The 22,948-nt window shown below is 43.0% G+C and overlaps 1 protein-coding gene across 4 annotated transcripts in view; it reads right to left on the bottom strand.

The window, feature by feature from the left end:
- The window catches only part of AFF2 (ALF transcription elongation factor 2), a 474,637-nt gene that overhangs the window by 5,215 nt on the left and 446,474 nt on the right, over positions 1–22,948 (bottom strand). For 2 of the 4 annotated variants that reach the window (XM_075007493.1, XM_075007494.1), the window contains exons 17-21: positions 22,404–22,475; positions 21,958–22,051; positions 18,637–18,686; positions 11,340–11,554; positions 660–4,135 (exon numbers count right to left, since the gene is read on the bottom strand). In XM_075007493.1, the coding sequence (XP_074863594.1) occupies positions 4,014–4,135; positions 11,340–11,554; positions 18,637–18,686; positions 21,958–22,051; positions 22,404–22,475 (553 nt within the window). In that variant the 3' untranslated portion in view covers positions 660–4,013. Of the gene's footprint in view, positions 1–659; positions 4,136–11,339; positions 11,555–18,636; positions 18,687–21,957; positions 22,052–22,403; positions 22,476–22,948 lie in introns of those variants that run through there. The other 2 variants (XR_012647252.1, XR_012647253.1) reach the window with 2 other exon arrangements.

Below are 22,948 nucleotides of genomic sequence, written 5' to 3'. Positions count from 1 at the left end.
TCGAAATAGTCTATTTCGATGAATAACGTCTACACGTCCTCCAGGGCCGGCAACGTCGATGTTCAACTTCGACGTTGCTCAGCCCAACATCGAAATAGGCGCAGCGAGGGAACGTCTACACGTCAAAGTAGCACACATCGAAATAAGGGTGCCAGGCACAGCTGCAGACAGGGTCACAGGGCGGACTCAACAGCCAGCCGCTCCCTTAAAGGGCCCCTCCCAGACACACTTGCACTAAACAGCACAAGATGCACAGAGCCGACAACGAGTTGCAGACCCTGTGCATGCAGCCTGAATCCCCCGCTGCAGCAGCAGCAGCCAGAAGCCCTGGGCTAAGGGCTGCTGCCCACGGTGACCATAGAGCCCCGCAGGGGCTGGAGAGAGAGCATCTCTCAACCCCCCAGCTGATGGCCGCCATGGAGGACCCTGCAATTTCGATGTTGCGGGACGCGGCTCGTCTACACTGTCCCTACTTCGACGTTGAACGTCGAAGTAGGGCGCTATTGCTATCTCCTCATGAGGTTAGCGACTTCGACGTCTTGCCGCCTAACGTCGAAGTTAACTTCGAAATAGCGCCCGACGCGTGTAGACGTGACGGGCGCTATTTCGAAGTTGGTGCCGCTACTTTGAAGTAGCGTGCACGTGTAGACGCAGCTATAGTGATCTAAACATCACTTAGCATTAGGCAGAAAGGTGCAGCGTTGCCAACTCTTGCAATGTCATCAAGCTTCTTGCAAAACTAAGTGCCTATCTGAAACCCAGCTGCAAGAAACTGTATGAGCAGCTGAGCTTCCATTAAAAAAAGACAAACAAAAAAGGATGTTTCCAGTTCCCAGGCTTGTGGTGGAAAGCTTGTGGTGGAAACCTGACTCCAGCATTGCTAAAAATTCAGAAACCAGCATAAAAATAAATGGAACACAAAATATGCTATGAATTCCCTACCCCCCGCATGATTCCACAGGCAGCCTCATAATTTTTGGGGTCTTAACTGATGATTTTTATGGCATGAGGCTGACATTTCTGACAGGGTGACAGAGAAAAAGCCCAGCCTGACACACTGTCTCCGCAGGTATCAAAAATGCTTCCCCTTCAAAACAAGCACATCACTTCAGTCCATGAAATCTACCTGAAATAGTAATTTAAAGAGTAAACTTACTCTATGAAGATGCCATGGTGGCATTTGAAATGTGACGGGTCTAGTGCCTGTAAAAGTGCAATAATCCTTAAAAGATAACCCAAAAGAAACCTCCTCTTCAGGGATAAGAAGGTAGTTGACTCTCCATATTTAATTTGTTTCTAAGCTGATTTTGAAACAAGACCGCTAAATAGTACGTTGGCTTCTGATCCTGTGCTTGACTGCTGGATTTATTACAATCGTGCCATTGATTCAAAATACATTTCAAACTAAGTCACAGGAAAGCAAAACCAGGTGAGTTAATTCACTCAGCTGCCTAGGTAAAGGAGATGTTTGAATGTATGTTACATTTTGAGACAGGAGTCTGTTCATTACAAGCAACAGGGGAAAAATAATACTTTGACTCAGCAAGGGTAGCTGACTCTTTGAAACAGTCTTGTCTCTGAAGATTGTATTTCAAGATGTATAGATATATCCTCCGTAAATCCAAGCCAGGCTAGGATTTCAGTCTATGCTAAAATAACAAGGGAGGACAATGTTCTTAATTAGGATGGACAGTTAGCCAATCCAATAGGAGAGGTCTTACAAAGAATGGAAAACTTACATCACAACCAACCCATCAAAACTTGAGTTCAGTTATCAGAAACTATGCTTATCTATTTTAAAAAAGTGTGTGTTTGGAAAAGAAAAATCACCCTTTTTACACTTATGAACGGCTCGTTTTCCTGGTTTCATTCATTAGAGAAAGGGGTCTGAATCAGCATGTATCAGAAGGGTAGCAGTGTTAGTCTGTATCTGCAAAAACAACAAGAAGTCCTGCGGAATCAGCAGGATAAGTTCTTTTGGATTCATGTTTTAGTCATGTTAGTGTACTGCTCAAAGAAGAGATAAGAGTACCTTGCTTACTGTAGGAACTGGAATGTGCAAATAATCCACAGTATGCGTGTTCTGTCCTTTGCAGACTACCCTATCAGCATGAGTCATCTAATGATATACTTACCACAATGGCTATATTTACAAGACCTTGTTCGGGAACCAAGTAAATTGTGATTTATAGAATTTTTAAAAGGAATTTATTAATAGGAGTTAATACACACGTTTTTAAAAGAGAAGTTTATCTGAAAATATGGATTGGGTGCAATCAGTGAACTGTTCTTATCAGAAACTTGCAAGGCTTGTTTTAAAAACCTAGCACTCTGAACCTTTTAAATGCAAATTTGTGCTATTTATCTGGTCACAATCCAGTGAGTAGAATCCAAATATTTTGCCTGATTAAAGGATATACAGGCTTATATAGCAAAAGGCAACTACAATTAAATAATATCTGGATGATATTTAATACACGTCATATTATTTCAGTGAGATGTACCACAGAATGATATTTACATTGCCATGAGGGTTTTTTTTGTTTATATAAATGAAATTTACAGTTTGATAAGGTGTGCAGGCATTATATCAAGAATGATATGAGGCCATTTAAGTCTTGTGAATTACCGATATAAATTCATTTTGTTTTGTTTCATGCACCATTGCATCTTCCAGTGCTGCGACAAGAGCAGCACAGTTTATATGGGGAAAAAAAGGGAATGAGAGAATGACATGGTCTAAATTTATTCATGATTGCTTTGAAATTTACTCTGAATTGTCTCATGATTATGCATGTGGTAAAGGAATGGTCAAAATATGACAGCAAGGGTAAATAAAGATGGAACTTGGAAAATGGGTAATTTGGAGAATTGGTAGACTGAAGTATTCATCACCATTATGAAGCAAATACGTTGCTTTTTTGAGTAAGCCCAGTGATTTCCTTTAATTTTTCATTGTTTTCAGGAAAGTCAAGATAAACCCATCTTCTTCTAAGGCTTTGAAATCAACAAAATAGGTGCAAATTAATGCCACAGGGTGTTAGAAGTGCTTCAGCAGTGGCCAGCTAAATTACTAGCGAGTCTCATCAAGAATCCATGCTTTCACTTACAATATCAATGTTCACAATTTAGCACTCCTGTCACTAAGTTACTACACAAGAAGAGATTGTTTTGCCAAGAAATATCGCAGTGGAATATTTGCTGGAGACCAAACAGTAGGAATGAAAGGAAATTCACAGCTTGAATATGTGAATGGTAGCTAACAATATGAAAGTTAACATTTTTAACTTGCTTAATAAACTGCATTGTTGTGCCCTCTTAAACTGTTAAGCCAACAATAAACAGGAACACATATCAAAACCTCATTGCATAGCATGGCATCTTTCTTTAATCCTTCCTTCCAGTCTTCAGTCACTTAACCCCTTTGGTGATTTTATGCTACATACCTGTAAGATGTTCAGAGTTTTTTTTTTATTTTTTAAAGTAATCAGGCCTGTACTTAGCAATAAACAGTTGCAGGTAATGATGCCAGAACTAAGCAGTGAACAGCTTGGCTTGGATTCAGAGCACAAATCTGCACAAATGCCCGTAACTTTTAGTAAATTATTTCAGAAGATAATTTTCATATATACCCTCATATATTTAAGATGTTTCATAGTATTTCTCAGGAATCCATATCTTCTCAAAGTGCTAATTTTCACTTGAAGGCAGTGTCGACTGAAAACAATACTGCAGGGAATGTACCATTCCATAAAGCACATAAGGATGGCAAGATCCAGGAGACACAAGGCATAGAAATTGTCAAAAATGATTAGATGGTACAACGTGTACTGCTCTTGAGTCATAAGTTCCATTTATGGTGACTTCTACTTCCAATAGATAATATATCAAAAAAGGCAATAAAAATGAAGTTACATGAATAAAGTTCTGGAAATGAGCGGAGTTCCACCAGTGATCGTCTGTGCGCTGGTAGAGGTAGAACAATGGGGATGGTAAGAAGAGGGAAGCAGTCACTACAACAAATGTGCCTCCGTGCGGAGCCAATGAAGTCCTTGTCGAACATAACGGACTAGACTGGTCATAGTGCTGTGTTGTGTTAATGGTCCCATGACTGAGTCCAGGTCTACAAAAAACTCTGCAACAAAGGAAACAAGAGTCATTATTTCAAGTAACTGCAGAAACAGATTAATTAAGACTATTTCAGGCTCAATTAGTGAGTGCTCAGGAGCTCATGGAACTGCAGACCTTGCATACATGAGTGATTCTTGATAAGATATCTCAGGATTGTATTCATACAATTTGTAGACTCAGATTTTAAGGCCGGAAGGAACCCCTCTGATTACCTACTCTAACTTGCTCTATAACACAACCCCTAAGTACCACAAACCAATCATTTCTGTAGCAAGTCTATCATGATTGCTTGCATCACGCACATTTTTTAGAAAGATAACCAGGCCGATCTTCAAGACTGCAAGTGACGATGAATCCATCATGTCTGTAGGCCAGCTTTTTCAGTTGTTAATTCCCCATACTGATACATGACATATATAGCGTATGTTATCTCACAAACCTTCCTATATTGTGTGTATGGAAAGAAACATATGGTATTACATAAATAAAAAATGAGCTCCGCTTATAATGATATGTGAGGTTAAACTGTGAGAACAGAGTTCAGTATTCACCCCTTAGAATATTATGACACAGAACTGAAATAAAGGACACAGTGTACCTAGAAAACTGCCATGTGTTACAAATGCCATTGTAGATCACATAATGAATATAAATTAGGTAGCAATGTTAGTGTGGTCTAAAATCTGTCTTGCTGAAATCGTTGTATTGCAAACTGTCTTGCATGAAATATATTACATTTCTATATTGTTTTTCAGCTGAAGACTTCAAAATCCTTTACCAACTGCTACAGAAACTACAGTATATACTGTGCTTGCTGCTAAAATGCAGCCACATCTGTAGGGAAATTGTGGCATCTGCTTAACAGTAACATAACATAGATTTTATAAGGCAAGAGGTGGAGAACAGATAATGCAGTTGAAACTGAAACTTGAAATGTGAGACAGACAGAATACACTTATCCAAGCTGGAAATTAGCTAGAACATTACTACATTGTTTACGAATGGTCATCTTTTGACTCCTTTGGTCTTGAATTTCTGCTCTGTGTGCCAGGTTCGAGGTTGCTGCTTGCATGATTGAAACAGATAGGAACAATGTGTTTCTCACACCGTACATTCTCCTAGTGACACAGGTGACTGGTGCAGCGATTGCAGAGGTGCACTGGCCCAGTGCACCTGCCTCACCTACTCCCTGCCCTGCTCTGCCCATATCTCAAGCATTCACCTCTCCTCGCATCCATACTCCACCCATTCCTCATCCTCTCTCCACCCCTGCTCCGTCCCCTCCTCCTCTTCCCACAAAAGTGCCGCTTGCAGTGGGTGCATGGCAGTCCCCCCATTCTCTGTAGTGGCACAGATGAGGAGTGGTGCTTTTGGGCTGCACCACTGAGTGGGAGGGGTGGGATTGCCTCCATACGCATTGGAAATGGCACGGCACTCACAGGGAGTGCATGTGCCGCCCTGTGCATCTCCCAGGTGTTGCCTCTGCTTAGTCAACAGAAGCTACCCTTCAAATTAGAGAGGTTTCTTTTCTGCAACTCACAGTAATCTCTGGTGGATCTGTGCCCACCTTGCAGTTTGTGCCGAGAAAGAGAGAGAGAGAAAGAGGTAGAGATGCCCCAGCAGTCTGCACCCTCATTAGCAATGTCAGGTCCCCGTTAACAGGTGAGTTTGGAGAGCGTGGTGATTGGGAAACAGAAACACTCAAGGGAGAAAGAGGTCCCGGCACCTTGACAGTTTCCTGAGAAAGGCGAATGAAAGAAAAGGCAAAATATCCCACAAAAAGCTGGAGCTGCTCTCCACAACCCCAGTCCATGAAAACATCCTCTCTAGAAGTGGGCCTATTAATCACCTCTAATCGCACTGCAGGGTGAGGGGAAGGGTCACAGGCCATGATGTTCCTCACCCCACAAAGAGATCAACTCTATAGGAGTTTTGACCTTGACTTTAATGGGCAGGACTCCATCCCATGTTCTCCCACCCTGTTGTCTGGCTTGTCTACACAGACGGTAAACTCTTAGGGCAGTGGCTGTTTCTTTGAGTATGATCCTGTTTGACACCCAAGAGATATAGTTGGGATGGCAGTGTCTACATGTCTATTACTAGCATGCTGGCTGGATCAGAGCTAGTGTAAGACTGCACTGGGAATTACACCATCTGTGTCAAGGCACATCAACCCGCAGTATATGGTGTTACTTGTCACCAGGCCTGGCGCAAACAGCAACTACTGTAATTTCGACAGTAGCTAATCATCACAATTAGAGGTGGCCAAAACTGAATGGTGTCATCTCATGTCAAACTGAGTGATTCCCTCAGGATTATGCCAGCACTATATCCAAAGAGGAGGCTTCTGAAGGATGGATGTTGGCTACTACTGAATTGCCAACAGCATTGCTTCCAGCTTCTGAGAGCACCTTGGAGGCCTTCTGTCAACGTATCGACCCATTCTGACCCCAGCCACCCACGCGAATGAACTTCCACAGAAAAATGATAGAAGACAAAAAATGCCATCACCTGAGTGAGCACTTCCCATGAACTGATCACTCTTTACCTGACCTTTCTGTGCTTGTCCTCAAGAGAACCCTGCACAATACCTTCAAAAGCTGAGCCTGGGACCTTAAATTCATTGCTCTGCTAGACACTAAAACCATGGACTCCACAGCCACTCACTGGTTTTATGGCTCATTACAACAATTGGGAACACATACCACTGCCTGCTAACCCTTAATTGCCCACTTCATTTTAAGTGGTCTCCTGCAGCATGTGTAAACCCCTTATGCTTAACAACCTAACCCTCAATTGCCCACTTCATTTTAAGTGGCTTCCCACGATGTGTTAACTCCTTATATGCTTAACAATTTGTCTCTGTTTGTATTTCACTCAGACACACTGTTTTTCTTCCCCAAACCTGAAGGAGAGCTCCGTGAAGCTCAGAAACTTGTCCCTTCCACCAATGGAAGTTGGTCCAATAAAATTACTTTATCTATCTTGTCTGTCTCATAACCCGGGAGCAACATGTCTACAACACTGCAAACAACCTGATCACCTGGTGAGGTACAACTGATCACAGAACAAAGCAGCATAGCTGGAGTCAAGGACGACAACTAGCAGGTGCCTGAATATCCTTTCTTATCTCTTTTTTCCCACCAAGGCCGTGTCTACACTTAGGAAAAACTTTGAAATGGTTATGATAATGGCCAAACTGAAGAATACTAATGAGGCGCTGAAATGAACATTCAGTGCCTCATTAGCATGCTGCCAGCCGCGGCACTCTGAAAGTGCCGTGTTTTGCTCATGCGCGGCTTGTCTACATGGGGGTCTTTTTCATATCCCCTTCTTCCTAAAATAAAATTACTGGATCAAACAGTGGGACTACAACAAAGTTCTTCCTAAGTGTAGACGTAGCCCAAGTGAAATCAACAGAATTAGAAGTGAAAAAATCCAGAGTGTTGCCAATGTTCTGGTGGTCTACACGATTGTATGTTCAGAAAAACGATCATGGCTCTAAATGTCACAAATTTTTTTAAAGTCTAATTTCAGTTTCCTGATCTGAAAAAAAAATCTAACATGCAACAAGTTGAAGCAAATAATTAAATGTATACAAAAGTACATTAGTCTGAAATTTACTGGATCAAACAGACCTAAACTGCTATAGCTATGATAGGTTTCTCCTAGAGGGAAAAATGCGGCAATGTGATTAAAGGGGCGTATATTTAAGATTTAAAACAGTCTTACATAAGAACATGAAAATGGCCACACTGGGTCAGACCAAAGATCCATCTAGCCCAGCATCCTGTCTTCCAAGGGTGGCCAATGTCAGGTGTCCCAGAGGAACGAACACAACAAGTGATCCCTTCCTTGTCACCCATTCCCAGCTTCTGACAAAGGCTTGGGACACCTATCTTCCATGAATTTCTCTAGCTCTTTTTGGAACCCTGTTGAAGTTCTGGACTTCATAATATTCTGTGGCAAGGAGTTCCACACATTGACTGTGCATTGCATGAACAAATACTTTCTTTTGTTTGTTTTAAACCTGCTAATTTCATTTGGTCATCCCTAGTTCTTATGTTTCAGGATCAAGTAAATAACTTTTCCTTATTTACTTTCTCCATACCAGTCATGATTTTATAGACTTCTATATTATTCCCCGTTAGTTTCCTCTTTTCTAAGCTGAAAAATACCAGTCTTTTAAATTTCTCCTCATGTGGCACTCATTCCAAAACCCTAATAATTTTAGTTGCCCTTTTTCATACTTTTCCCAGTGCCAAGACAAAGCCCTGATACTGTAATATCTAAGTAAGGGTACATACACACTGAAAAAAAGGAGGATGGAGACATGAGACCCCGAGCCTACAACGTGCATGAAGCACAGTGGGGAAACGTCCTACTAGAAATATTTCAGATTTTGACTCTTCACCAAAACATTGACATTTTCTGCAGGGAAAACAAAACAACCAACCAGCCAACCAACCAGATATGTTTTGATCAGCTCTAAGAACGACTTCTGTGCAAGGCTTTGAGATCTGCAAATGAAAACTGCTAATAACTATTATTATTGCAACTAGTTTTCAGGAAAATGTTATTTCTCATGTTGAAATATTTTAATTATTTCCCCATCAAAGACATTTTGTTATGCAATATATTGAAAACCTGCAGATTTCAACAGTGATTACAGTAGAAATCCTTACATTAGCATTTTGCTTTTATTTCTGTCCCCACATTTTTCAAATTATAGTATAACAGTGTTCAAGTATACACTTTTAAGCTAATATTTAACTAGAAAATGTGTCTCGTCCTGCCCAGCATGCAAAAGGGAACACAATATGAAGTGTGGTAAACTTCATTTTTCCCTTCAATAGCTTCTATTTCAAAATGACACTAAACAGCTGCTCCAGCTTTCCATCCACTGCAGACTGTGAAAGAAAGGAAAGGTAAGGAAAGACATTCAAGAAAAGGTGCTCAGTCCTCTAAATCTTGCTCTTGGGAGAAACACTTGATGCAACTAGTCCTGCTAAAGTTGATGGGCTTTCTCATGTGAACAGGGATTACTCTCATAAGGCTTTTTTAGAATGTGGCTCATTTGAACATAAATCAAAACAAGAACAAAGAAGAGAGTGAGGCACCAAGATGCAAAATGAGATTCAGTAGCTTCTTCGCCATCCAGCTCTAGGACTGATAACATTTGCTGGGTATGTTTTCTGCCTGCTGGCTGAATGCCTGAGCTATTTTGATTCAGTATCAAGCAGAACATTTAACAACTCCACAACACACAGAGCTAATTACACGATTATTGTCATCTCATTCTCCTAGCTGAACACCCTTCTGCACTGCCACTGATAAAATTCTGCAGCACAGTTGAAAAAGGAATGAGTTCAGCATGTTTCGGAAATGGAGGCAACTACAGAGAAAAATCCCAAACCACTGCAATGTTAACAAGTGTACTAATGCAGTGTTTTTCAACCTTTTTTACAACATACCCCTTTAAAAAAATAATACATTATTTAAAAAAATGGTCTTTTTTAAATGGTACCTCCAGTGCCTACAGTTTTCAGAAACACACAATTTTCTTCTACCATTGCAACACACTTGTTTAAATAACTTAATCGTAGCTGGTTGGTTGGAAGAAATTGTCTATAGGCAATAAACTTGCAATTGTACTTGTGATTGTGCAAAAAGGATAAATAAAAAATTAAATGGACATAAAATAAGTCAGATTTTTTTATTCATAAAAAAGGTTGAGAAACACTGAGTTAATGTACCCTCTGGAAGAGCTCTGAGTACCCCCCGGGGGTACAGGTACCCCAGTTGAAAATCACTGTACTAATGCATAATAACACTGGAAATAGTGACTTATGCTTTAGTGGCTCTCGTCAGCAGTCCAATGTAAGATACTGTAAGACCTGATCCTCCCCGCTCTAAAGTCAGTGGAAATTTGCAGTTGGCTCTAATGGGAGCAAGCCCTCATGTAAGATTTGATTGTGATCTAAAAAGATGAGAAAATCATGAACATAACATTGCCCGGCTAGGCCCTGTTTCTGCACTAATGAAGTCAAGGGAACTTTACCATTTATTTCAATAGGATCAGGATGGAACCTGAATGATGGTCTATGGCTCGTCCCTTGTGAGCCAAATTTAACCTTCAGTTAAACCCCTTCCAACTTCATTGAAATCACTATACATCAGCCACAAACTGCTTGGCAACTCTGTTCTGAGTCGGCCTTGGTGAAGACTTATGTTTGATCTGAATTAAGTAACTGAATCATAGACTGATCATAGGAAAGCTATCTCAGTTTCCAGCAAATGCGTCATAACCAGGCTCGCAGATGAACATTCAGAACATCTAATGTTCACTTCCGACTCTAGCTAACAGTTGAGTTCTCTCTACTGGGTGACGCCTGCAATGTGAAAAGCGCCTCCGTGCTCTCCGAGAGGCTGAAATGAGGAATGTAGTCACTGACTCAGAGGCAGGCATCACCTGGAGCACATCTTTGATCAGTGATTTGCCAGCTGCTCTTACAACCCACTGTTCAGTGCGTGTTGCATGTCCGCCCCCTCTGCTGTGCTTGATGCACAGAAGAAACGAGCAAGTCTGTGCTACAGACCATCACAAAAGCTGATGCCCAAATAAATGGGTTTTTCTTTAAGGTGCCACAAAACTACTCATAGTTTTTGCTGAAACAGACTAATATGGCGAACCCACTTAAACTTGATACATGCCTGATATGAACTGGCTGCTATCCCCAGCAAGGGGACCTAATCCATTTACCTAAACTGTAGAGCATGGCTCAGCAACCCTCGCCATGGGTGCCAAGAGCAGCATGCGAGCCAATTTTTATCTGCATGAGAGGTGGGAGCCCAGCCCTACGACTCCTCCCCCATGCAGCGGGAGCTTGCTCAAAGCCATGCTGCCTGTGGATTAGCAAAAGACCAGCTAATGCTACCAACCACCACCTAAACACTAAAGCTCTGCATCTTAATGTATTTATTAATGAAGCTGTTGTAAGCAGGACTATTAGTGACTTTAAAAAATATCCCGGGCACTTGTACCACACATAGAGGTCAGATGCATTCCTCCTTGGAAATGTTGCTGACCCCGGTATAAAGGCTTATTCACTGATCTTAGGAGGTCGTGAGTTTGACTCTCAATGATAACTAAAATAATTTCATTTCCAGCTACTGAAATAACGGAAGGAAGAAATGAAACAAGCCACCTTTGTTCTCCTTAGTCAACTTGTCAGCCATGTCCCAGTGCTCGTAGCTCCGCAAGACATTGTTGGTGATATTTACATGGCTGGCAGCCATATGGTGGATGCGCTGGGGGATGGTGATGGTTCCTGCTGAGGAAGACCCAGCAGTGCCTGTGCTGCTCCCGACAGAACTGACTGGAGATGGACTGAGAGACATGGGGGATGGGGTCTCTGTGCTCCTGGAATAAAAAAAAAGAAAGGAGAATTATTCTCGGGCAAATATCACTTCATGTTAGGATAACCAGACAGCAAAAACCATGAAAGGGGTGGCGGTGGTGGGAGGGAGAACAAGTGGGAGTGGGGGAAGGAGATAATGCGCTCCTACATAAGACAAAGCCCCGAACGTCAGGACAGTCTGGGCCAGCCTACTTCATGTCTCTCCCTGGCAGACTTGGCGCTTGCCTTCACTTTCACAAAGATCGATACAGCCAGGCTTGATCTTCTGGAGTTCGATTTCGGGCATCTGATGGAGATGCGTGAGTTCGATTTCTGGGGGGCGGGGGGGGGGGGTTGGCTGTACTTCTCGCTATCATGAGCAGTAAGGGAGGTCAATGGGAGAAACTCTCCCGTCGACCTCCCTCAGTGAGGACAGACTTTAAAGTCGAATGCAGATACGTTAATTCTACTTACACAATTGCCATAGCTAGAACTGCGTATCTGCAGTTGACTTTACGGTCTAGCGCAGACGTGGCATTTGAGCCTTCACATCAAATCTAGACCCACTCCAGAGGAGATGTGCACTCTTGCTTGACAAGAGAGGAGAGGTTTGTAAATGGAGACTGGTTGGAATTAAAAAATGACTTTAATCCCCCCACCCGATGAACCTGTTATTTTTTGAAAAAGAACCCTCTGATAAATAAAGCAATCTTTCAGTGAAAGAAGTATCTCATAGCTGTAATGATTTTTCTACTTGCTGCCAGAAGCTGCTATAGGCAGTTAGAAAACACTCCATGTGCAATATTGGCTTAGTCTCAAAGAATTTTGTGGAAACCACAATGACAGTTTGCTACAAATACAGCCACCACAATAAGCAAAGTGCAATTCTTAAAAGCACCCTGCGGAGCAGTATTAGGCGCGCTGGGTACTGTACGATTATGAATATCTCTATAGGGTTTCTTTAAGTCTTGCTATGGAGATTTGTTTCTAATTGCCAGCAGTTCATCTGCACACTGTTTTATAAAGAGCCGTGTTTTAAGTTACCTACTTAGTGCAGCGCTAATGTTCTCATATAGATTTTCTTTTAATTCCAACACCAGCAATTAGGAATCACCTGCTGGCTGCAGGCAGCGTGGAGGTCATCTGCTGCACTCTCACATGTTCAGAACTGTTCAGCACCAAATGCTCCCTTGCAGCAGTTCTCCTTGGGAACTGCTCTTTTTGAACAAGATTAAGGGTTCCAGAAATCTCCCCCATTCCCGTGCCCCCTCATTTGGAAGCAAACAGATGCATTGGATTGCTAGAAAAACCATTTCCACAGTGCAGGCAGAATGGCTTCTGGGCTACCTGGCATGAAGGAGACTCTGCAGGGGAGAGCGGTTCCATGGCCCTTTCCCCGTCAAGCAATTATCACTGCTCCAGCTGTGCAGCAGCTGCAAGACTGCACTGCTTCTCTCCAACCTGATCCATCAGTGGGCTATGGAAAGACTTCCATTGATTTGCAGAGGCACTGGATCAGTATATAGAGTCTCACCTACTCCACTCACATCTTACGCGTGGGAGGGCCAGGATAGGTGAAGAATGCCCCACATCTTGCCCATACTGGCTGCTGCCCAGTAGTTCGCAGACTATAGCAGGGGTGGCCAACCAGTTAGGAAAGAAGAGCCACTTGGATAGAGTACAAAGAGCCATCTATCTATCTATCTATCTATCTATCTATCTATCTCTAGACAGCTAAGCTGTGTCTACACGTGCACGCTACTTCGAAGTAGCGGCACTAACTTCGAAATAGCGCCCGTCATGGCTACACATGTTGGGCGCTATTTTGATGTTAACATCGACGTTAGGCGGCGAGACGTCGAAGCCGCTAACCCCATGAGGGGATGGGAATAGCGCCCTACTTCGACGTTCAACGTCGAAGTAGGGACCGTGTAGTCGTTGCGCGTCCCGCAACTTCGAAATAGCGGGGTCCGCCATGGCGGCCATCAGCTGAGGGGTTGAGAGACGCTCTCTCTCCAGCCCCTGTGGGGCTCTATGGTCACCGTGTGCAGCAGCTCTTAGCCCAGGGCTTCTGGCTGCTGCTGCTGCAGCTGGGGATTCATGCTGCATGCACAGGGTCTGCAACCAGTTGTCGGCTCTGTGTATCTTGTGTTGTTTAGTGCAACTGTGTCTGGGAGGGGCCCTTTAAGGGAGCGGCTTGCTGTTGAGTCCGCCCTGTGACCCTGTCTGCAGCTGTGCCTGGCACCCTTATTTCGATGTGTGCTACTTTGGCGTGTAGACGTTCCCTCGCAGCGCCTATTTTGATGTGGTGCTGCGCAACGTCGATGTTGAACATCGACGTTGCCAGCCCTGGAGGACGTGTAGACGTTATTCATCGAAATAGCCTATTTCGATGTCGCCACATCAAAATAGGCTACTTCGATGTAGGCTTCACGTGTAGACGTAGCCCTAGATAGATAAAAATAAATATATGATGCATGGCTCAATGTCCTTCCTCTCCCCGAGAGCCCCCTTGCCACCACTGTAACCCAACCCCCTTCTGTCATCCTGAACCAGACACCCACAGCTCCCCATTATAATACAATCCTCCACCCCTCCCCTCGGCCAGGCACCTCCAGCTCCCGCTTTAACTCAATGCCAGTGACTCACCAGAGCCGCTGCCAGTGCCACTGCTACACGCTTCTCCCACCAAGTGCTGGGGTGCGTGAGTGGAGTGGCAGACAGCACTCCCAGCTCTGAGGAGGAGCTGCATTTAATGGCTCAGAGAGCTGCATGTGGCTCAGGAGCTGCAAGCTGGCCAGCCCTGGACCAGAGGAACAATTTCCCCAAACATAATGGAGAGAAGAGTCGAGTACTTGTGCAACCTATACTGCACTACACATTTCCTAACTCAGCTGGCTCCCTCAGCTGAGCTCCATAGCGACCCATATTGCATCAGCAGTAAGTAGCAATTTGCACAGGCAAGGGGTTATACTGAATGCTATCCTGCTGCACAAACATTTTATTTTTGAGTCTCCAAACATTCTGGTAATTTGCCACTACCACAGCGTCCTTTAATGTACAGAGGTGCTGAACTGCACTTGATTAGGTCTGGGAGCACTTAGCAATCATGCAGTAACCAAAGGGACCCAGGGTATTTCACTAACGCCACTTAAAACAAGCTGACGCACTTCAGCCAAATAAAGTGCCTTGTTCACTGGATCTAGCTTGTTGTGCAGGGGAAAGTGCAGTACCATTATTACTGTGGTGAGTCTCTTAGATCTCTCTATCCTTGCACTTATAGCTGCTGGGGTGAGGAAAATTTCTGTAATGAAACCATGGAAAATTTGCTTCACTGCCAGCCTGGTTCTCAGGCCAACTTTGCAGCGGTTCCTTTAAGTAAAAGTGGCCTGAACTTCTAGGCAGCCAGGCTGAGCTTTTCATGGCTTTGAATCCTGAGCCAGGCAGTCTTCTGCGCTTAACAAGTGTTCATAACAAAGTTCAGGTGGGCTCCATATTCACCCGTACTGAAAGGAAAATAGGCTGCGGAGCCTCCCATGAATGAAGAGTCCCTGCACTGAGAAAGTGATCCCCTTTGCTCTCGGAGTATAAACCGGTCACAGGTAAATGCAGGTCAGAAATTAGAAGGAGGTTTCTAATAATCAGAGCAGTAATGGAATAAAATCTGGTGTTAGATGATAATCTTACTATGGCCATATCTACATTACCCAGAAGATCAACCTGCTCAGGGTCGATCTTCCAGGTTTGATTTTGCGTGCCTGGTAGAGATGTGCAAAATGGACCTATCAGAGGTTGGCAGTTGACTCCGATACTCCTGGCTATCACTAGGAGAAAGGGAGGTCAGTGGGAGAAATTTGCCCATCAACCTTCCTCAGTGAAGACAGACACATAAGTCAATTGCAGATAAGTCAATTCTAGATATGCAACTGCCATAGCTTGAATTTGTGTACTGGAATTGACTTACCTGCCTACTATAGAGCAAACCTATGTCAGAGAAGTGAGATTCTGGAACAGCCTTTGAATAGGAGACTGGAATTGTATGCAAGGGGAGGGGACGGATGACTCAGAAGGTACCATCTGGTCCTGTGTTCCTCTTCTTGCCTGGCACCAGCTGGTATATACCATTTCTCCTCCAGGCCTCAGAAAACTGCCGTTTTTGCAGTAACAAATGTGAAATCTACCACATTACTTTGTTACAGGGTGGAATGTGATGGTGCTTGTTGTGCTGAGGACCCAAGCATTTAATTTCCAGGCAGCATAGGGCCCAGCTATACGTAGACAGCAGTACTGTGTTTGCATTTCTTTAGTATGTCAGATCACATATACTATTTTAACAATAGCCTCCTCATACGTAGTTCTTATTATGTGCTAAAAACTTTTATCATTGAATAAAAGTGCACGACTGGTGCACTTTCACTCACTCACATCTGGAACTAGCTGCAAAACAGTCAGATCAGTTTGGATGTCAGCTGAGATTACAAATATCCAAATACTGGGCATCAGCTAATCTAAGGGTGTATCTATACTTAACAAAAGTTCAACTCTGTGAGGGTTGATCTTCCAGGGCTTGATTTGAACCATCAGGGCTCTATGGTTGACCCTGGTACTCCTCGCTGTCACAAGGATGAAGGGAGGATGGCAGCAGAGTTTCTCCAGTCAACCTCCTGTGTGTGGACATCCAGATAAATCAACCTACAATACATTGATTCCCACTATGCATTGCCGTAGCTGGAATCGCTTATCCTGAATAGACCTTTTTGCCTAGTGTAGACCTGGCCATAGCTATTAAAGCCAGAAGAGGCCGTTTAATCTGCCCTTCATAAAGTGAGCCCAGCATCAAAGCCGTAACACCTAGCACTGTGCAAATTCGCACATCTGGAAAGAGACCAGATGCGGTATGTCACTTGTAAGTTTCCTTACATATGCCCCTCACCCCATGAGATGTGCCACAGAAGTAACGGGGTAAGTTGCTGCAAATATATTTGCACTCTGTGAAGTTGCAAGGATGGAAAGTGGTGCAGAATTTGTCCAATGCACTGCACATTGGGAGCAGGGTTGCTTCTAATTTTTTCCATCCATGGGCAGAATACATTTTGTGATGTGCTCCCAGGCATGTCCAGATGTGCACCAACAACAGAAACACAAGCTGCTGGCTGTGGGTGGCTGTGGGCATGCTGCTAATCAGATGAGAGGCACCAGAATTTCTCCTGGTGCTCAGCTTACAGAGAACACTGATTTGGTGGTGGAGTCCCATCTGGGAAAAGCCTTTTAATAGTGACATCATGTTTCTCCTGTACGCTAGGTGCTTTGTGAGCATTTAAAGATGATCTCTGCTCTGAGAAGTCCACAATCTAAAGAGCTCTATGATAAACAGGGCTGTTTTCATTTTAGATATCTGGGAAGTTCGGGAAGTTCCCTTACATCTGCTCACTCGGGGTCTACTTACTAACTGCCCTCTTGGACTAGGGTGACCACCTTGCCTTATGGCAAATATGGGACAGCAGCCTTCAGGGATGGGGCTGGGCTGCTGTCCCATGTCAGGACTCTTTGGTGATGGGGCTACTGCTCCAGGGTGAGGCACCAAGGATGGGGGCGCTGCAGCCTCCAATGGGGAGGCACCAGAGATGAAGGGGAGTGGAGGATGGGGGCTCCAGAACCCCCTGGTGAAGGGGCATTCCAAAGCCTCCCAGCGTGGGGGAGCAGGGAATGAAGCCGGAGTTGCCTTCCTGAGATGTGGGATGCCAGGAAACAAGGCAGCTGACCCATGGACGACTCCCTGGCAGCGGGAACTGCCTGGCTAAGTGTAGGGTATCAGGGAATGAGGCAGCCACCCCATTGTGGAGTTTGCAGGCAGCAGAGGCTGCCACCATGGGGCGCCGGGGAATGGGACAGCTGCCCCACAGAGAAGCTCCCCTGCAGTAGGAGCTGCTGCCACAAGGTGCAGAGCTCTGGGGAACAGCGCAGCCTCCCTCCCACACCCCAGTGGAGGAGCTCTCTGGCTGGAGAGGCTGTCACCCCAAGACACACGCTACCAGGAAACAGAAGCCCCACAAAATATGAGATAATTTGTCTATTTTCTTAAAATAGTAGGGATGCCTGTGAGACAGCTTATATAAGGGACTGTCCTGGTAAAAATGGGATGGATGGTCACCTTATCTTGTATAGTCTTAGCCAGGCTACATCTGCATATGAGAACTGCCTCTGTAACACACCCATTTGCCCATTTAGGGGTGTGTTATACTTGTTTCCTGCTACCAGCTAGCATTTGGTCCATGAAACTTGGACAAGTGAGGCTTATTAACTTTTTTTTTTGTAATTAAACATTCGATAAAAAAATTGAATTTAATGGGATTCTTTCAGTTGCTATGGACATTTCTGCTTATGGATAAGACTCTTGGACATTTCTGCTTTGGAATCACCAGCAGCAGACCAATCAAACAGTGATTATTTGGAGCCAGCTAAATCCTACGTAATAAGGATAGAAATAAAGAAAGAGTTCTTCCTCTGTTTGACCTGGACTTGCATGTGTAGCCCTGAACAGGGAACAAGAAGAGTATCCGCCATAGAGAACAATATTTATCACGTGCAAAAGTAAGGTAGCAGTGGTAGCATACCTTCATTGACCATCAGATCATAATTCCATTACTGTGATTTTATACTGGAGGTGAGGATGTTTTAGCATTAATATAAAGATTCAGTTAATTGGCTGACTAAGTGCCTTCACATTTTCACCACTATTACGCCTTCACTTTTATTAAACAGCACTTACCATATATCAATGAAATATTCATTGGTGTTTCATTACTGAACAAATCATTGAAAAAAATTGCTGCAAAGGAGGTTAACTTTACTTTGGCTTCTTGGAATGACACAGTACTTGCTATCTAATTAACACCTATTTTTATAGCCCTCATTTGGCTGAAGGATCAAATTGTCAGAGAACTGGGTAGCAGCTCATACAAAGTTTTAAGTATCCTGCTGTGTGACTGGAAAGTAACAGCAAATTTTAGTATGATCTTCAGCATTGAATGGTCAACATAATAACCCCTCTCCTGCCAGCTAAATGTCTATGTCCACAAACAAAGTACTCAACAACAATACTCACTTTCCATTGCCTCCCCAAGGAGAGGGGGCTTGAGAGGTTTTTGAAGAGTTCTGTAAGAAATAAAAGCAGAACGTAAATATGGATTCTGTTGGTTCAGGAGGACTGGCAAGTAAGACTTAGAGCACATTAATACTGACCACAGGGCCTGGTACTTCCTGTTGTAGAAGCGGGAACTATGGGGAATGCCACATATCAACCCAACATAATAGTCATGATAAAATAGCTGCTTGGATAATGAGTAGGCTTCAATCAGGAGCGTGGAAGTCACTTGATGGAAGACCTGATATACCAAAACTTCAGTAAAATCAGATGCAGTTCATAAAGAAATGATTTAATTATCCTTATCTAAAATTTATTCTGCAAAGTTAGCTCTTCAAGGTTTTTCACCTTCAGGGGATCTGTAAGCTTTTTGACAGACAAAGGAAGCTTGGGGTTTAATGTTTGAAATTCAAATTAGGGGATTCTATACATTGTACATGAACATGGCACCATATGTATACTAGATGAGGGGAGGAAAAGAGTCTGATTACAGGGATCTGAATGAATTTCCTTTCCTTTTATATCACATAAACACACACTTTCCCTATCCATTCTCTCTTCTGTGTAGGCACAGCAGTTAGTATATTGTGGGTACTACCACAAGAAAAGAAGTAATAAAGTCCAATCTTTGCCAGGTCTGCTTAGATTGGATAGTCTCTTACTCAGCAAAAAATCCCCATGGGGGTACATCTACACTTATGAGAAAACTGACACGCTGCTAGTCAATATTCCAGGGTTCAATTTCATGCCTAGCAGGGATGCACTAAACTGAATGGTCCTGGGGCCACTGTTGACCCTGGTACTCCTGGCAGTCATGTGGAGTAAGGGAAGTTGATGGGAGAGTTTCTCCCTTCTGCCTCACGCTGTGTGGCTGGTGGCAAAAATAGATTTTCAATAAGTCAGCTCCAAATATGCAGCTCTCATAGCTGGATTTTTGGATCTAAGATAGATTTTATCTCCTAATGTAGACCTCGCTTAAGAGAGGTGGAACCAAGGCCTTAGTTATGCAAGGCAAATGACAAATTGCCTTTCTACATAGTCTCTCCCTAAATACAGTGCTCTTTTCACAAAGATTTAAAAAGACTTTTTGAAAATTCATTTAAGCTTTGCAACATCTCTGAAAAGTATTTGAATTATTAGTATTATACCCGCTTAATTACTTCAATATTCACTTTGCATATGAGGTCCAAGGTCACAAAGAGTCAGTGGTAGGCAGTAATAAGACCTTACTCTTCTGATTCCTCAACTATAGTTTTCAGAAAAAAATGACAAAACTAGATAACTTAATTCAACAGAAAACACCAGTTAGTTTGTGTGGTCTTTGCATTTTCTTAAAATGTCAACACTGAATGGAATAGCTTAGATTACATGGTGTGTTTAGAAGTGAATATCTGTGTGTAGGCACACACGTGAAAAGGAGAGAGATCCCTGAAACAATCTGGAACATCTTCAAACCATGAAAAAGCAGCTTTCACATTAGCACTCCTGAATGTCAGGAGAGTTCTGTGGGTTGGAGCTGAGCAGAAAACAGTTTTCCCATCCCAGGAGAATTTTTGAGATTTTGAAAAATGTTCTTGACCCAAATCAGGATAAGATAAAAAGAAACACTCAGATGCAACTGAGTGTGGTCAGTGTTTTGATGTTGGCTTTTTCGTTTTAAAACATGTTTAACATTTGTTACTTTAATTTTTAAAACAAAAAGGCATTTGACCTGCAAACTGAACTTTTTGTTAAATATTAAAATCAGAATTTTTGACAATTTTGAACCTTTTGTCAAAGAGGAAATTTATCTGAACTCACTGGCTATAGTTACATAAGTGAATTTTGCCAAGAAAACCCTGTTTTTGTCAACAAAACTGGTGGAAGGGCCACACATAAAATGTGTCCACACACAAAATGCGACAGTTTGTCAACAAAACACAGCACTTTTTCTGGCAGCATTCTTCCTCTGAGCCATGAGGCATAATCACAGAATCATAGAATCATAGAATACTAGGACTGGAAGGGACCTTGAGAGGCCATCGAGTCCATTCCCCTGCCCCAATGGCAGGACCAAGTACTGTCTTAACCGTCCCTGATCGACATCTATCTAACCTGTTCTTAAATATCTCCAGCAATGGAGATTCCACAACCTCCCTTGCCAATTTATTCCAGTGTTTGACCACCCTGACAGTTAGGAACTTTTTCCTAATGTCCAACCTAAACCTCCCTTGCTGCAGTTTAAGCCCATCGCCTCTTGTTCTATCCTCAGAGGCCAAGAAGAACAAGTTTTCTCCCTCCTCCTTCTGACACCCTTTTAAATACCTGAAAACCGCTATCATGTCTCCCCTCAATGTTCCCTTTTCCAAACTGAACAAGCCCAATTCTTTCAGCCTTTCTTTATAGGTCACATTCTCTAGACCTTTAATCATTCTTGTCACTCTTTTCTGGACCCTCTCTAATTTCTCCACATCTTTCCTGAACTGCGGTGCCCAGAACTGGACACAATACTCCAGCTGAGGCTTAACCAGTGCAGAGTAGAGCGGAAAGTGCAGAGTAGAGCCGAAAATGCTGCTGTTGACAGATTCTGTTGACAAAAAGGCTGTGTGGATGCTCTCTGGGGACTTCTCTCGACAGACAGGGCATCCAGAACAATGAGCAGCCCTGTCTGTTGTGCTTTCACGTGCCTATTTTATTAACAGAGCAGCCAGGCAGCTGGGATGCTCTGTCAACAGACCAGTGTGCTCTTCTGATCGGCTTTTGGGTGTAGCCACACTTGGTCGACAGCAGTTTTGTCGGGAAATCTCTTCCAACAGTGACTTCTACCGACAGATTGCTCTAGTGTAACTGTAGCCAATCTGTCCTGCGCACTGGTTTGGTTTAGACAAACCTGCGTTTTCCAATAAAAAAGGTTTGTTGAAGATTTACTGACTCACATACCACATTGCAAAGTGTGCCCAACTTCAGCTTAAACCTCTGTTTGAAGGACCAACCCATTGAACAAAAAGCTCTGCACCCCTCCAGCTGCCGTATTTAAAACCTTTGAACCCTGGCTTCTTTGTAGCAAAGATACAAGACAGAGAGAATCAAGTAGCAATAGGAAAGTAATATTTTAACATTTTCCTTTCTTAAGTATGAGTCCCTCAGACCCCTGAATGTAAAGACAGATTGAACATGCAGTTCATACACAGTTGAAGCTGTTTCGAGCACACCTTTATGGGGTGCCATGTGAGTTGCATGAGCCCACAATGCTGCCAATGAGACCATTCTGTAACAGGATAGATTAAACAGACTAAAGCTTACCTTAAAATATTCCATCAAAGATCTGGAGTACTTCATAGCATGGTCTTTCTTTAGTTTGAACATTCTCAAGTAGAGGAGTGATAAGCATCGGTAGCTGTGGTATTTAGGAAAGGACTGTATTAATTCCATTGCTTAATGAAACCTATAAGCTACACAACAAATGCTGACCTATATTTTACAGTCTCTCATCCAAGGTTAGGATGAGAAAAATAAACAAATGGAGAAAAATTAAAAAAAAAGGACAATAGCATTAAAATGTCATCTTGAGAACAGTATAAATTAGATGAATAAATGTTTAGTCAGCAGCTGGAAAAATCTATTCGTTATCCTTTAATAGTTTAATAGAAAACAAGAACAGTGATCTTGTGTAAGCTGCTTAAGTAATTCAGGACTTTTAAAGTCCTCTAGGATTTTAGCAGCTTCTACGTTGTTGCAATGGGACTCACCATAAAACTGCTAGTTTCTTGTCTCCTTCTGTGGCAGACGAGCCTGTGAAATTCTTGAGTCTCATTGCATACCTTGAAGGAAACGTGAGGAGGAGAGGAAATTGGGTGTTAAGATGTTTGAAGGAAAATTGGTGTAACTCTTGACAAACAACTAGCTCTGCCCCTAATACCACAATAAATAACGACCACAATGCTTCCCAGTAAAAGGATGAGCATAACATTCAACAGAAAGCAACGCTTAAAATTTGGAGGACTAAAGTAAATCATCAGCCCATTTTCTGGGCCAATAAGGTGAATTATTTCTGAGAGTGCTAATGCTGCCAAGATAACGTTAAGGCCAGCGCTCTGGGGTGATAAGCACTGTATTAGTTTGCAATGAGTGCTGGCCAAAAACGTATGGGCTCAGTCCTGTTTGCATAGAAGAGGAAAATAATATACAGCCCGGTTTTACATTTAACCATGTGGGGTTTGAATAACACTTTCCAAATCCTGCTCATAAATTCTTCTGCAAAGTCTTTAAAATATTTATATATGAAATGGTATTA

Source organism: Carettochelys insculpta, chromosome 13, assembly GCF_033958435.1.
Source record: "Carettochelys insculpta isolate YL-2023 chromosome 13, ASM3395843v1, whole genome shotgun sequence".
NCBI classification, from domain to species: domain Eukaryota; kingdom Metazoa; phylum Chordata; order Testudines; family Carettochelyidae; genus Carettochelys; species Carettochelys insculpta.
The sequence above is the reverse complement of the archived record's forward strand: the minus strand, read 5'-3'. Positions and strand labels throughout refer to the sequence as shown.